General features: G+C 46.7%; 1 protein-coding gene and 1 pseudogene across 4 annotated transcripts; one reads left to right on the forward strand and one right to left on the reverse strand.

Annotated features, from left to right (window-relative positions):
- Positions 1–1,071: 1,071 nt before the first annotated feature.
- LOC123425858 (NAC domain-containing protein 82-like) lies at positions 1,072–4,787 on the reverse strand. Of its 3 annotated transcripts, XM_045109602.1 has the most exons (5): positions 4,625–4,787; positions 4,249–4,542; positions 3,693–3,771; positions 2,980–3,082; positions 2,493–2,877 (listed from the first exon to the last, which is right to left on the reverse strand). In XM_045109602.1, exons 1-5 carry the CDS (start codon positions 4,770–4,772, stop codon positions 2,842–2,844), a joined length of 660 nt encoding a protein of 219 aa, XP_044965537.1. In that variant the 5' UTR covers positions 4,773–4,787; the 3' UTR covers positions 2,493–2,841. The 3 variants fall into 3 exon arrangements, with proteins under 3 accessions (XP_044965534.1, XP_044965537.1, XP_044965535.1); XM_045109599.1 differs by lacking the exon at positions 4,625–4,787 and having other exon boundaries at positions 1,072–2,877; positions 4,249–4,401; XM_045109600.1 differs by lacking the exon at positions 2,493–2,877 and having other exon boundaries at positions 2,884–3,082.
- A 1,747-nt stretch (positions 4,788–6,534) lies between these two features.
- LOC123425859 lies at positions 6,535–7,936 on the forward strand (annotated as a pseudogene). Its single transcript, XR_006621939.1, has one exon. The product of XR_006621939.1 is annotated as an uncharacterized LOC123425859 (transcript).
- The last annotated feature ends 5,466 nt before the right edge of the window (positions 7,937–13,402 follow it).

The raw sequence follows: 13,402 nt of genomic DNA on the forward strand, positions 1-13,402 counted from the left end.
ATCCGGGACGGTGGAGTTGCCATGGAGTTCTTCTGCATACGGCGTCGGGGACGGGAGCTCCGGGATGGGACTATATCCCGGAGGGAAGAAGTGCTCCGGCAGTTCGTACGACAGCGTCGGTGACGGCAGCCGCAGTGGTGCGCCCGTACATGCCGGGCATGGGTGATGCTGCAGGCAGTACGGGGACAGTGGTGGTGGGGCGAGCCATGGGAGCATCTCCTCTTCTCCGAGGAACGGCGTTGATGGCCCTGCAGCCAACCATTCCATCGGAGGGATGCGGAAGGCGGTTGGTGGAGTTGCTGGTCCCGTCTCATTGGCGGCGGCCGGCGTCGAAGGTCCGCCCTGGTGCACGAAGTGGTTGCCATGGCTTGCATCCCCACGACGACGGTTCTTCCCGGCGAAAAAGCGGCGTCGAGGGCCACTTGTTACACCAAGTCCATGACGGCGACGGGCGGCGTGGTTGTTCTGAGCGTGAGGAAAGCGACGGCGATGGGTTTCCCGCCGGATGAAGCGAGCGAAGGCAAAGGCAAGGGATGACAAGTCTTCTTCCTGCCATGATCTCACCTCTTTCTTCTTTCTTTGTGATGCCTTTTTCTTTTCGTTGCTGGCAAAGTAGTGCTTGATAACGTGTTTAAGAATGAAAGCAAAAGTGTTGTGCGAATCATCTTTCTGTCATTGATCTGAAATATATATACAAGAATTTGGGATGTGAGTAAAAGGCGTCTGTACAAAAGGCGCCCGTACTGACGGATGCGTCCGTATGACGCTTAGACTAATAACGGACTAATCACGTCCTAATGACGGTTCGCTAATGAAGGTACAGATTTAGCTGGTTCTTAACAAAGAAGACATTGGAGGCACCAAAACTTTTGGACTTCTCAGTGTGTTCTAATCATAAAACTGAATGGGTTATTTTTATTTGAAAAACATGTGTAGGAATGCTGATGTGGCATATTTGGTGAGTTGGAAGGCTGCATGTTGAGACAATTGGTGGATGGTTACAAGATGATGCGGACATGTTGTATGTTTAGGTAGACTAGTAACACTGCACGTGCAACGCACGTGTAATCATAAGTTTAATGTTTTGATTATCCAAATTGATTTGTCTATCACAATGGTTGCCACAATAACATGTCAGGTTTTTATAACATTTGGTCTAAACTGAAATTTATAACAATCTAAAAGGAATTTCTGTTTAGCAAACGCCCTTCCCTGTAGCTAGATGTTTTCCAGCCCTTCTCTAAGCCATTACAAGAAGCTGGTAATATATCGAGAGGAAAACTAAGCAAATGCCAAGAACCGATGGTTTAGTTCGCTTTGCTGAGCCCAAAAATATAATCTTGAACCAATCAGGAAGGGAACATGTCCCGGACCCTTTCAACGCCTGACATCAGCTTGCAAACCCTAACCAGCAGCCCACCCTAAGCCGCCAAGGGAAGCAGAACAGAGCAAATCGCCAACTACATCCGGCGCCCGGAAATCCAGAGTTTGATTGCTGGAAATCGTTTTCAGTAACACCCACGTCGCCAGCAGGGAAGTTTACATTAGACATATCCCCTGACTGGGCAAGTCCTGCTAATTGATCATAGAGCTCAGCAGTATTCATCTTAAAAGCTTGAGCCTCAAGCTCAGACATTGGAGGGAGACCAGAATTCTGTGGCAAAGCTATGTCATGGTTGGGAGAATCATTAAAAAACATTGCCAGTTCTTCCAACCAAATTCCATCAATTTCAGGAGGCGCATTATTGTCCTCATTAGAACAGATATTAACATGTTCAGAAAATTGAACAGACTGCTGAGGCGCGAATGGTTCCTGAATAACTGCAGTAGCCAAGGCAGAACTTTCGACTTGTGGATCCTCTACACCGGACGAGGGTGCAAAAGAGAAGATAGAACTTCCAACATCCAAATTCTCCCATTCATTTTCATCAAAAGGAGCCCCATATTGCTCACCAATCCTTGGGCCAAGCCCACTCTTTTTAAATATATTGCAGAGCACATAAGCATCCTTTGAGAAACCAGCAACATCCAAAGTTTCATCTTCCATTTTGTATTCATACATCACCCAATCTGTCATGTTGCCTTTGGGTGCCTTGCCTTCATGAAAAATCAATGTCTTCTTCAACCCAACAATGCGAGAGTTCAGCTTAATTGTTCTGTCTTTTCCACTTGTTTTCCAATAACCATTTGGTGTGGCACGGTTCGTCCTAGACCCTTTAGGATATTTTTTGTCACGGGGGCAAAAGAAGAACCACTCAAGATCTTTGCTCTGGAGACAGGATTTATCAGGAAGGTCCCAAGGAGCAAATTTGTACAGCTCAACCTCTGAGATAGCTTCAACAAAAAGTTTCTTCCCCATAATCTTCCTTTTCAAGTAGTAAGAAACAAGCTCAACATCTGTTGGATGGAAACGAAAGCCAGGTGGCAGGCAAGTTTGAGCCATCACTGCAGTGGGTGTCTTGTGCTCAGTATCAACAGAAGAACACAAGAGGTGAAACACAACCAGAATTGCTTCACCAGATTATGCAATTAACAATACCAGTAAATCAGGAAAATATCAAGTTTGGCCAGAAAGTTGAATGCTTCGGTCCTCAAAAGACAGAATTCAAGGCCACAGGTCAACCAAACTTAAGGAGAGAGGAGCTCTCAAGAGAGCAAACAAGAACCAGAGAAGAGAGCTTCAGAAGATTGCAGTGTGAGCAGAGTAGGAGAGCTCACGTTATGAAAACTATTCTGAAGGGAGGATCAATCAAAAGATTGATGAGATTAGACCAGAGGAGAGAATGGTCCAACCGAAAGCTGGAGGAGACGCAACTGATGGGAAACCAGGCTTGGCAAGACTCAAAGATGCATGCTATCAATCTTTATTTTCAACCCCTGAAATGAAGATGCATGCTATCAATCTTTATTTTCAAATATATGTGATTGACTAAGAATATTCTCCAAATAAAATCGATGAGAGCTAATTAAACAGCATACATGTCCACGTATACCAGTGGCAAATGTTGTATAGCTCACACTGCAATTGAGCCTACCAGTGTCACTGTACAACATTGCTTTCTTGCTCTCCCTTGGGCCAAACCTGCAAACATGATAAATAAATAAGCATTACTGAGCAATGAATCAATAAGATAGGTCCAACAAAACTGTACAATCTAATACATTGAATTCACTGCAAATCTAGGAAGCACATGTTGAAGTTGAAGGACTACAAAGTTCATGATATCTTTGTGAATTTAAGATTTTACCCATTGAGAAAGATTTAGCCATGTAGTCAGAACTCCGGAGTGATAACTGATAAGAGCACAAGATCTTAAAATACTCACATGTCTTTGCACACTCAAAATGATAGGAAATACATGGATTCAAGATGAACATGAAATGTTCTTAGTACCTTAACAAAGTATAAGCATTTTCGAGTCGAAACAAAGAACTTGTAAATAAATATCAGTTGACCATAACTTGGTGATATTTGATTCCATCAACAATCAGATAACTACTTAAATTGTCAAATCTGGAATAACTTCCAAGGATGGATTTGGCATACCTCTAAATTTATGTTGAAATAGAAAACTGAAGTAACAGAAGACATATTTTCTCTAGAATAAAATATAAGACATTTCTTTCACACTTGCGATCAAAACCATACAACATACATACAATAAGAAAAATATAAATGCTGTTAAACTTACACTAACACAATGACCTTTGTCTTCCCAAATTCTGCATAAGCAGACCCTGACGCAGCAGTAGTTGGCCCTGTTTGCATAACTGCAACATACAATAAGCCATATGTTCTGGTAAGGGTTATGAAAAGAGAGAGGGAGAGGTTCTAAAGCAAAGTTTCAGATAATATACCAAAGAAATGTGTGCAAGCATGTTATATATCATGATAATACATACAAAAAAATTGTGTTCTGCCCTGAAAATTGCACAGTGCTTTACTACAGGCAGACTGGTTTAGCATCATTCATAAAAACTTCTACAGTAGCAGCATCTAATAGCATGTAGTATATGTTAACATCATCATTCGTCCATCTAACATCATACAGAAAGACATCTATCCATACATCTAATAGCATATACGTAGTAGGCATCTAGTAGCAGCATCTAACATCATGATTCATCCATCTAACAGCATACAGAAATCCATCTATATATCCATCTAACAACATAGAGAAGGCATCAATCCATCCATCCATCTAGCAAATTAGCGTACAAAAAAAAGAGGAACAGAGGGATGCTCACCGTAGGCTGTAGGAAAGGAGAGCACCGGCGTTTGTGTCCAGAAGAGGCCGAGGGATGGCCGGCGGCGTCGATATCCAGAGGAGGAAGGGGGAGGCGGCGGGAGGCAGCAGCAGGGGAGAGGATGGGTCCGGCGCCTAGTACTGGGCCGGTGAGGCGGGTCCGGCGGCGGCGCACATGCCTTGTTTCTGTCAGGTAGGCGGCGGCGGCGGCGGCAGTGGCCCCTCCAACACCAGCAAACGCAGCCACGGCCACACCAGCAGCAGCAGCACCATGAAGGCGGATGGGGAGATCCTTCTGTATCGATCGGGATGAGAAACATGAGTGGAGTTGCAGATTTGAGTGAAACAACGGGGAGAGCTCGGAGACGGGTCCTCACCCAAAGCCGGAAGTCGCGTCCGCTTGCTCCCGGACACACGGCGATGGCGGTGGCGGCGGAAGCGGAAGCGGGAGGCGAGGCGGAGGAGCAGTGTGGGATTTGAAACGGCGGAGGCGGCGGGGCAGTTCGGGAGCGGTTCCAGAAACATGGACGTGGGGTGGGATTAGTGAGCGATGGAATTAGCGTGCTTGGTTTCGCTAACGAAAACTGTGTACTTTCGTTAACGACATGTTTAGACCGTTGATTGAGTGATTAGACGGCTCAGATGATAAGTTGGATCTGTTCTATCGTGCTTTTATTAGTAGAGATAAGGTAGTGAAGATGTTGTGAGAAGAAGAAAATGGGTCGTCCGTGCTCTCGCTCTCGCGACCGCCGCACCCCCGCCACCGTACAGCCCCTCCCGGCGGCCGCCGCTTCGGCACCGCTGGCCATCCTCGGCTCGCCCCCCCGCTCCTAGTCCACGTCCCATCGAAGCTGCTGTGGGGCTTCCCCTCCCCCTTCTTCTGGGCGGCGGCCCCTCGCGCCAGATCGGGATCTGGATCGGGACCTGCCACTCCTTCCTTTCCCCGCCTCGCCGGCCGCCGTGCGCCTCGCGTGGGGTGTTAGTCGTTCCGAAAACACCACCAGAGTTACTCTGTGTCGCTCCTGGGCTGGCCGTCCCCCTCTTCAATGCTGCTACGACTGCCAGCGGTCGGGGCGCGCACATTAACACGGGCAGCTGGGCGCAGGTCGTCTAGGGCGAGGGCGGCCCTGGTCAGGCCGCACATTCATCTCACGTGGCACCTGCGAATCTAGGGGCTGCACTCGTACAACCATGGGTCACCGTTGTGTCCCGTCGACCGCGCCGCGCGGCTTTGCTTGCAGCTCCATTGAAGTCTCCATTCAAGCCCCGTGTGCCAATGCCTAACTGGATCAAAATCATGTGCTTCCGCTGTCTTAAGCCCCGCCATCGCCAAGACAAGTGCCCAAACTAGATCGTCTACCGCCTCTAGTTCTGCACCAGGCCACCGCGTGAAGTTCTGCACCAACAAGCCGGCTCCACACCTCCGACCAGGCGCTCCGTCTGCGGGCGTGTGGTCAGGACGCCCCTTACCCCCCTCCAGGCCCGTCTGGCAGGCGCATCTCCTCACGGCCATGGCCTGCTCTGGCGACCCCTCGCAGCGGCCTGCGAAGGTCTTCACCGTTATCCATGGAACACCAACCATCCAACAGGAGGCTGCGCTGCTGGGCTCGAACGCCATGGTGGCGTGGCTGGACAGGGACCGGCGGGCAAGCACCAAGGACATCGCCGTCGCCATCGCCTCCGAGCTCGGTGCTCTGGTGGATGATGTATCCGCCATCAAGCACTTCCCGAAGGCCTACGTCGTTCGGTTCTTCCACCAGCACCACTGTGTACTCGCGTCGGGCCGACGAGAGCTGCCGTTGAGTGGGACGAAGCTGCAGCTGCGGCCTTGGCGGTTGGAGGACCACTCCAAGAGCGTCAACCTCATCCATCATGTCAGGTTGTGCCTGGACAGACTTCCACTACAGGTGTGGGATGACTATGCCGTCACCCAGGCCATCGGACCGGTCTGCTCTATCGACTACATCGAGACGGCCTCCAAGCTCAAGACAGACTATGAGATGCTCGGCGTCTGGGCCTGGATGGTGTCGCCGACGAACATCCTGCATATCATTTGGGTGATTCTGCCGGTGCACACGGGTGACCAACTAGCCGTCGGGCGGCGCGGCCTGCAGCAGCAGGTCATCATCCACCTATCCATCCATGAAGACCCAACACAAGGCCCCAGGATTGTGTCCAAAGGGTACAACTTCATGAAAGACGTCGTCGATGGCGAGCATCCGGCCCGAGGCCCACAGGAGCGCAGCTCCCGGCACGACACAAACCACCGACGCGATCAAGACGACAACCGATGACAAACGCCACGACGACAGGGACCGTCGTGGCCGGGATGGTTAGTGCCACCGTGAGGGTTGGGCGGGGCGCTTCTGGCGCAGCCTCTCCAGTCACTCGAGCGACGCCTCGTGCGACCATGGTCGTGGCGAGGGGCGCAGCAGCGGCCGTGATGACGCTGGCCGCAACCGCGATGGCCATCGACGTGCGGCGGGCGCGCCTGCCGTCATGCTGGGCTCTGGTCCTCAAGTATGAAGGTCGTTCGCGTCGCTGAGATGGAGCCCCTGCTGGATGTACCTTTAGAGGCTTGGCGTGGCCCCAGCTTGGCTCGGCACCCCTCATCGGGTGCTGCTCGACACCGCTCCCAAGATGCTCTCACGCCGCTAGAATCACCACTGCTGTCTCCAACCACGGTCCGGCCGCCGTCGCCAAGGTCCAAGAGGAGTGAAGCTTGGTCCGACTCGTTGATGCCGGCCGCACCAAGCCAGGCATTGCTCCAGCTCTGCGCGCCCCCTTCCATGCTGCTGTCGGTGTCGTCCCCCTCCAGGCCCCCTGGCTTTAAGGCCTCCCTGATGCCGCCGCCGCCATCCAACAGGCCAGTGAGTCGCCAGCCCTCGCCCGTGCGATGTCGTAGTGTCGATGCATTCGGTGCGGTTGGCCTCCAGTGCCTCCCCCCGTTGTTCGAAGACTGTGTGGAGGCCATCCTACCCACACCAGCTCTGACTCCATTCCTGTCTCGGGCTCTCACGACTTGCCAAAAAACATTGGCTGGTGTCTTCATCTCCAGGGTTGGCGATGGCCTCTTGCTTCACAAGACCAAGGCGTCAAGCTGCCCCAAGGCCTCTTCTGTGGCTCATGCGGCCGAGCTGTTGGTCTGTCGTTCTTGCAACATCGCTAAGGATGGCGAGGGCGTAACTGCTGCAGCTCTCGACGCCTTCACAGACCGCTTCAAGGAACATATGTCGCTGTAGGTTATTAGAGACATGAGAGGCATGTTCAAGCTAGATGATGCAAAGGCAACTGCTATTGAGGAGGCTTTGCTGGCACATGGAGGCGGAGGAGCGCTGAACATGGGCAGAAATGAAGAGGAAGCTGAGGTGCAACGAGCGATGTCCCGAGCTCCTGCTCAAGTTGATCCCGGAGACGCCTAGTTCCAATGATTGTACGACCAATGGCATACCAAGGGAGGGCTGGATGCTGGGTTCCGTTTGCGTACTGCTTTAGTTACTCGTCCAGGGAGGAATCATGTGTGTGTGGGCGATATGCCTTGTATCAGGATAATGGTGTTGTGCGCTGTGCCTGTAGCTGTGTTTGCACGTTCAAAAATGTTGCTAAAAGGTTTGATGTTTGTCGCGGATCACTCCTGATGGCTTTGCTTGAGGGCTCTTTCAACGTATCTATAATTTTTCATGGTTTCATGCTATTATCTTGTCAAACTTTGAATGTTTTGTATGTCTTTTATATATTTTTTGGGACTAACTTATTAACTCAGTGTCAAGTGTCAGTTTCTGTTTTGATCATGTTTTTGACCCCTTTCAGAGCAGATTTTGAAACGGAGTCCAAACGGAAGAAAATCCTCGAATTTTTTTTTTGTAAACAGAAGAAGATCGGGAAGCTTGGGAGCCAAGGCAGGGGAGCCTCAGGGGGCCCACAAGCCCCCGCCCTGGGGCCAGGGGGGGAGGCCGCGCCATCCAGGCTTGTGGGCCCCCTCGACGCCCTTTGCCCTAGGTCTTTCGCCTATATAATCCCATAAATTCCAGAAAAAAATCAGGAAATCATCGAAAGTACTTTTCTGTGGCCGCAAGCTTCTGTCTCCGCAAGATCCCATCTGGGGCACGTTCTGGTGGCCTGCTGGAGGGGGGATTCGGACACGGAGGGCTTCTCGATCAATACCATGACCTCTCCGATGATGCGTGAGTAGTTCACCATAGATCTATTTATCCATAGTTAGTAACTAGATGGTTTTTTCTCTCTCTTGGATCTTCAATACAAAGTTCTCCATGATCTTCATGGAGATCTATCTGATGTAATCTTCTTTTGCGGTGTGTTTGTCGAGATCCGATTAATTGTGGATTTATTATCAGATTATCTATGAATCTTTTTTGAGTTTCTTCTGATCTCTCTTATGCATGATTTCATATCCTTGTAATTCTCTTCGAGTTGTGGGTTTTTGTCTGGCCAACTAGATCTATGATTCTTGGAATGGGAGAAGTGCTTGGTTTTGGGTTCATACCGTGTGGTGACCTCACCCAGTGACAAAAGGGGTAGCGAGGCATGCATCGTGTTGTTGCCATCAAGGGTAAAAAGATTGGGTTTTCATCATTGGTTTGAGATTATCCCTCTACATCATGTCATCTTGCTTAAAGCGTTACTCTGTTCGTCATGAACTCAATACACTAGATGCATGCTGGATAGCGGTCGATGTGTGGACTAATAGTAGTAGATGCAGAAAGTATCGGTCTACTTGTCTCGGACGTGATGCCTATATGTATGATCATTGCCTTAGATATCGTCATGACTTTGCGCGGTTCTATCAATTGCTCGACAGTAATTTTTCACCCACCGTGATACTTGCTATTTTGAGAGAAGCCTCTAGTGAACACTATGGCCCCCAGGGTCTACTCCACACCATATTTTCAGCCTTACACTTTTTTACTTCGTTGCACTTTCCGCCTTCAGATCTCACTTTGCAAACAATCTTCAAGGGATTGACAACCCCTTTGAAGCGTTGGGTGCAAGCTTGTTTGTGTTTGCGCGGGTACTCTGGACTTGACGAGACCCTCCTTCTGGATTGATACCTTGGTTCTCAAACTAAGGGAAATACTTACTGCTCCTGTGCTGCATCACCCTTTCCTCTTCAAGGGAAAACCAACGCAATCCCCGCCTCTGTCAACGTGTCAATTTCTGGCGCTGTTGTCTGTGGGTTAGCAGAAGAATTTCTGGCACGGTTGCCGGGGAGGATCAAGTCAAGAACTCATCCAAGTAAGTGTCGCAAACTCATCTCTTGCATTTACTTTGTTTGCCAGTTGCCTCTCGTTTTCCTCTCCCCCACCTCACCGATTTGCCCTTTTCTTTGTTTGCCATTTTCGTTTGCCTTTTCGTTCGTCCTTTTCTTTCGCTTGCCTTTTCTTTGCTTGTGTGCCATGTGCCTTCAATATGCTTGCATCTTCGCTTGCTGAAAATCTAGTGATATGGATCCTCATCCACTTGCTAATCTCTTTAAGAGGTCCAATTATGTTGATCCAATTGCTAGTGAGTTGAGTGCACTTGACTATCTTTATTGAGTTTTGCTTGAGATGCGTGCATCTGAAAATTGTGAGGAAGAAGTTTATGAAGTGATTCACGAGGCCTCCTTGGATGAAAAGCATGATTGCAATGGTTTCACTATAAATTCTATTAGTGACAATCATGCTAAAAATATGCAAAACCCTAAGCTTGGGGATGCTAGTTTTGCTATGTCCACTAATTGTTGCAATGATCATGAGTGGGGCGATGATTTTTCTTATGATCTTGAAAATTTGTTTAAGCCTCATGATGAATATGATATTTGCAAAATTATTGAAAGTGGGTTTGGAGAAGTCATGACTTCAGTTGATCATAATCCCACTATTTTTGAAGAGCGTTAACTTTGCATGCATGTGGATCATGAAAAGAATATCCTATGTGTTAGTTACATTGTTGAATTTGAATATGATCCCACATGTAATTGCTATGAGAGAGGAAAAATATTGTGGTAGAAACTTTCATGTTACCAAATTACCTCTCGTTATGTTGAGATTGCTATTGTCTCTTTCTTCTTCCTTGCATTTGGTAACTATTGGTTGTTTTGCCAATTTGTTTTCGTATAAAATGCCTATGCATAGGAAGTATGTTAGACTTAGATGTGATTTTCACATGCTTCATGATGCTCTTGTTGTGCTTCAATTCTTGTCTTTTGTGTGAGCATCATTGAATTATCAATGCCTAGCTAAGGGCGTTAAACGATACCGCTTGTTGGGAGGCAATCCAATGAATTTATCTTTTTCTTTCTGTTTTGTTGCGTCCACACCATCACAATTCTCTTGTGATTGTGTTTTTTGTGTTTGTTTTTGTGTTTGAGCCAAGCAAAACCTTTATGACTAGTCTTGGTAATGGTTGTTTGGTCCTGCTGAAAAAATACACAAACTTTTCACTCACGAGATGATTTTTCATTTTTATTCAGAAAGAGCTTTTGAGTTGATTATTTTTGCTGCTGGTTGATATGCATTTTTCCCAGGCCATAGTAATTGTTCAGATTTTTTGAGGTACCATAAGTATACGAAGTATACAGATTGCTACAGACTAGTCTGTTTTTGACAGATTCTGTTTTTGTTGAGTTGGTTGCTTGTTTTGATGAAACTATGGTTAGTATCAGGGGTACTAGCCATGGAAAAGTGAGAATACAATAGCCCAACACCAATATATATGGAATTTAAGTTTTCTACAGTACCAAAAGAAGTGGTAGTTTGTTTTCTTGTGCTAATGTTATCACGAGCTTCTGTTTAAGTTTTGTGTTGTGAAGTTTTCAAGTTTTGGGTGATGTTCTCATGGACAAAGAGATAAGGAGTGGAAAGAGCTCAAGCTTGGGGATTCCCAAGGAATCCCAAGCCAAATTCAAGGACACCAAAAAGCCTAAGCTTGGGGATGCCCCGGGAAGGCATCCCCTCTCTCGTCTTCAATCCATCGGTAACATTACTTGAAGCTATATTTTTATTCACCACATGATATGTGTTTTGCTTGGAGCGTCTTGTATCGAAGGAGTCTTTTCTTTTTGTTGTATCACAATCAGCCTTTCTGCACACCTTTTTAAGAGTGAGAGACATGCACTCATCGTGATTTTGCTAGAATGCTCATAGTGCTTCACTTATATCTTTTGAGCTAGATACTTTTGCTCTTGTGCTTCACTTACATCTTTTGAGCTAGACACTTTTGCTCTTGTGCTTCACTTATATATTTAGAGCACGGTGGTGCGTGATTTGGTAGTTGGCTTATGCTATGAAAGTAGTCCCTAATGTGATAGGTATCCAAAGAGGATACAAAAACCTCCATCTTCATGTGCATTGAATACAAAAAGAAGTTTTGATTCCTCTCAATTAGTTTTGAGACGTGGATTCGGTAATATTAAGAGTTATGTTAGTAGGATGTTGTGAATCTAGAAATACTTGTGTTGAAGTTAGTGATTCCCATAGCATGCACGTATGGTGAACCGCTATGTTAGGAATTCGGAGCATAATTGATCTATTGATTGCCATCCTTTGTGTTGAGGTCGACATCGCGCGATGGTTAACACCTACCAACCCTTCCCCTCGGAGTATGTGTTTAGCACTTTGTTTCGATTACTAATAAAAACTTCCGCAACAAGTATGTGAGTTCTTTATGACTAATGTGAGTCCATGGTATAGATGTACTTTCACCTTCCACCATTGCTAGCCTCTCTAGTGCCACGCAATTCTCGTCGGTGCACAAACCCACCAAATTCCTTCCTCAAAACAGCCACCATATCTACCTACTATGAAATTTTCATAGCCATTCTGAGATATATTGCCATTTAACTCCCACCGTTCCATCCCATGACTTGTACCGTCACTCTCATATTGCCATTGCATGATCGTAAGACAACTAGCGAGATATTTCAACGTCAGACGCCATGCTAGATCGTTGCACATCCCGGTACACTGTCGGAGGCATTTCCTATGGAGTCATCATCATTGTGATCTTTGAGCTGTGAGTAAATAAAAGTGTGATGATAATCATTATTAGAGCATTGTCCCATGTGAGGAAAAAAAGAGGCCAAAGAGCCCAAAAACAAAAAAAAGAGAAAAAAAAGAAAAAAAGAGAGGCCTAAGAGCCCAAATGAAAAAAAGAAAAGAGAGAAAAAGAGAGAAGGGACAATGCTACTATCTTTTTCCACACTCGTGCTTCATGTTAGCACCATGTTCTTCATAATTGAGAGCTTCTTGCTTTGTCACTACCATATGCTAGTGGGAATCTTCATTATATAACTTGGCTTGTATGTTCCAATGATGGGCTTCCTCAAAATTGCCCTAGGTCTTCGTGAGCAAGCAAGTTGGATGCACACCCACTAGTTCTACTCTTGAGCTTTCATATACTTATAGCTCTAGTACATCTCTTGTATGGCAATCCCTACTCATTCACATTGATATCTATTAATGGGCACCTCCATAGCCTTTTTGATACGCCTAGTCAATGTGACCATCTCCTCCTTTTTTGTCTCACAACCACCACCACACTCTATTCCACCTATAGTGCTATATCCATGGCTCGCGCTCATGTATTGCGTGATAGTTATAAATAGATTGAGAAAGTAAGAGTGCGAAAACAATTACTTGGCCAATACCGGGGTTGTGCATTATTTACATTAGTTGTGTGAGGATGATGGAGCATAGCTAGACTATATGAGTTTGTAGGGATAACTTTCTTTGGCCTTGTTATTTTGGAAGTTCATGATTACCTTGCTAGTTTGCTTGAAGTATTATTGTTTTCATGTCAATAGCAAACTATTGTTTCGAATCTTACGGATCTGAACATTCATGCCACGTGAAAGAAGTTGCAAAGGACAACTATGCTAGGTAGCATTCCACATCAAAAATTCATTCTTTATCACTTCCCTACTCGAGGACGAGCATGAGTTAAGCTTGGGGATGCTTGATACGTCTCCAACGTATCTATAATTTTTGATGGTTTCATGCTATTATCTTGTCAAACTTTGGATGTTTTGTATGCCTTTTATATATTTTTTGGGACTAACTTATTAACTCAGTGCCAAGTGCCAGTTCCTATTTTTTCCATGTTTTTGACCCCTTCCAGAGCAGATTTTGAAACGGAGTCCAAATGGAAGAAAATCC

The sequence above is a fragment of the Hordeum vulgare genome, chromosome 2H (assembly GCF_904849725.1).
Source record: "Hordeum vulgare subsp. vulgare chromosome 2H, MorexV3_pseudomolecules_assembly, whole genome shotgun sequence".
Lineage (NCBI taxonomy): Eukaryota > Viridiplantae > Streptophyta > Magnoliopsida > Poales > Poaceae > Hordeum > Hordeum vulgare.

Excerpts from the sequence above, each read along its gene's own strand:
- LOC123425858 (XM_045109599.1), bottom strand. The coding sequence starts at position 2,443 with ATGGCTCAAACTTGCCTGCCACCTGGCTTTCGTTTCCATCCAACAGAT.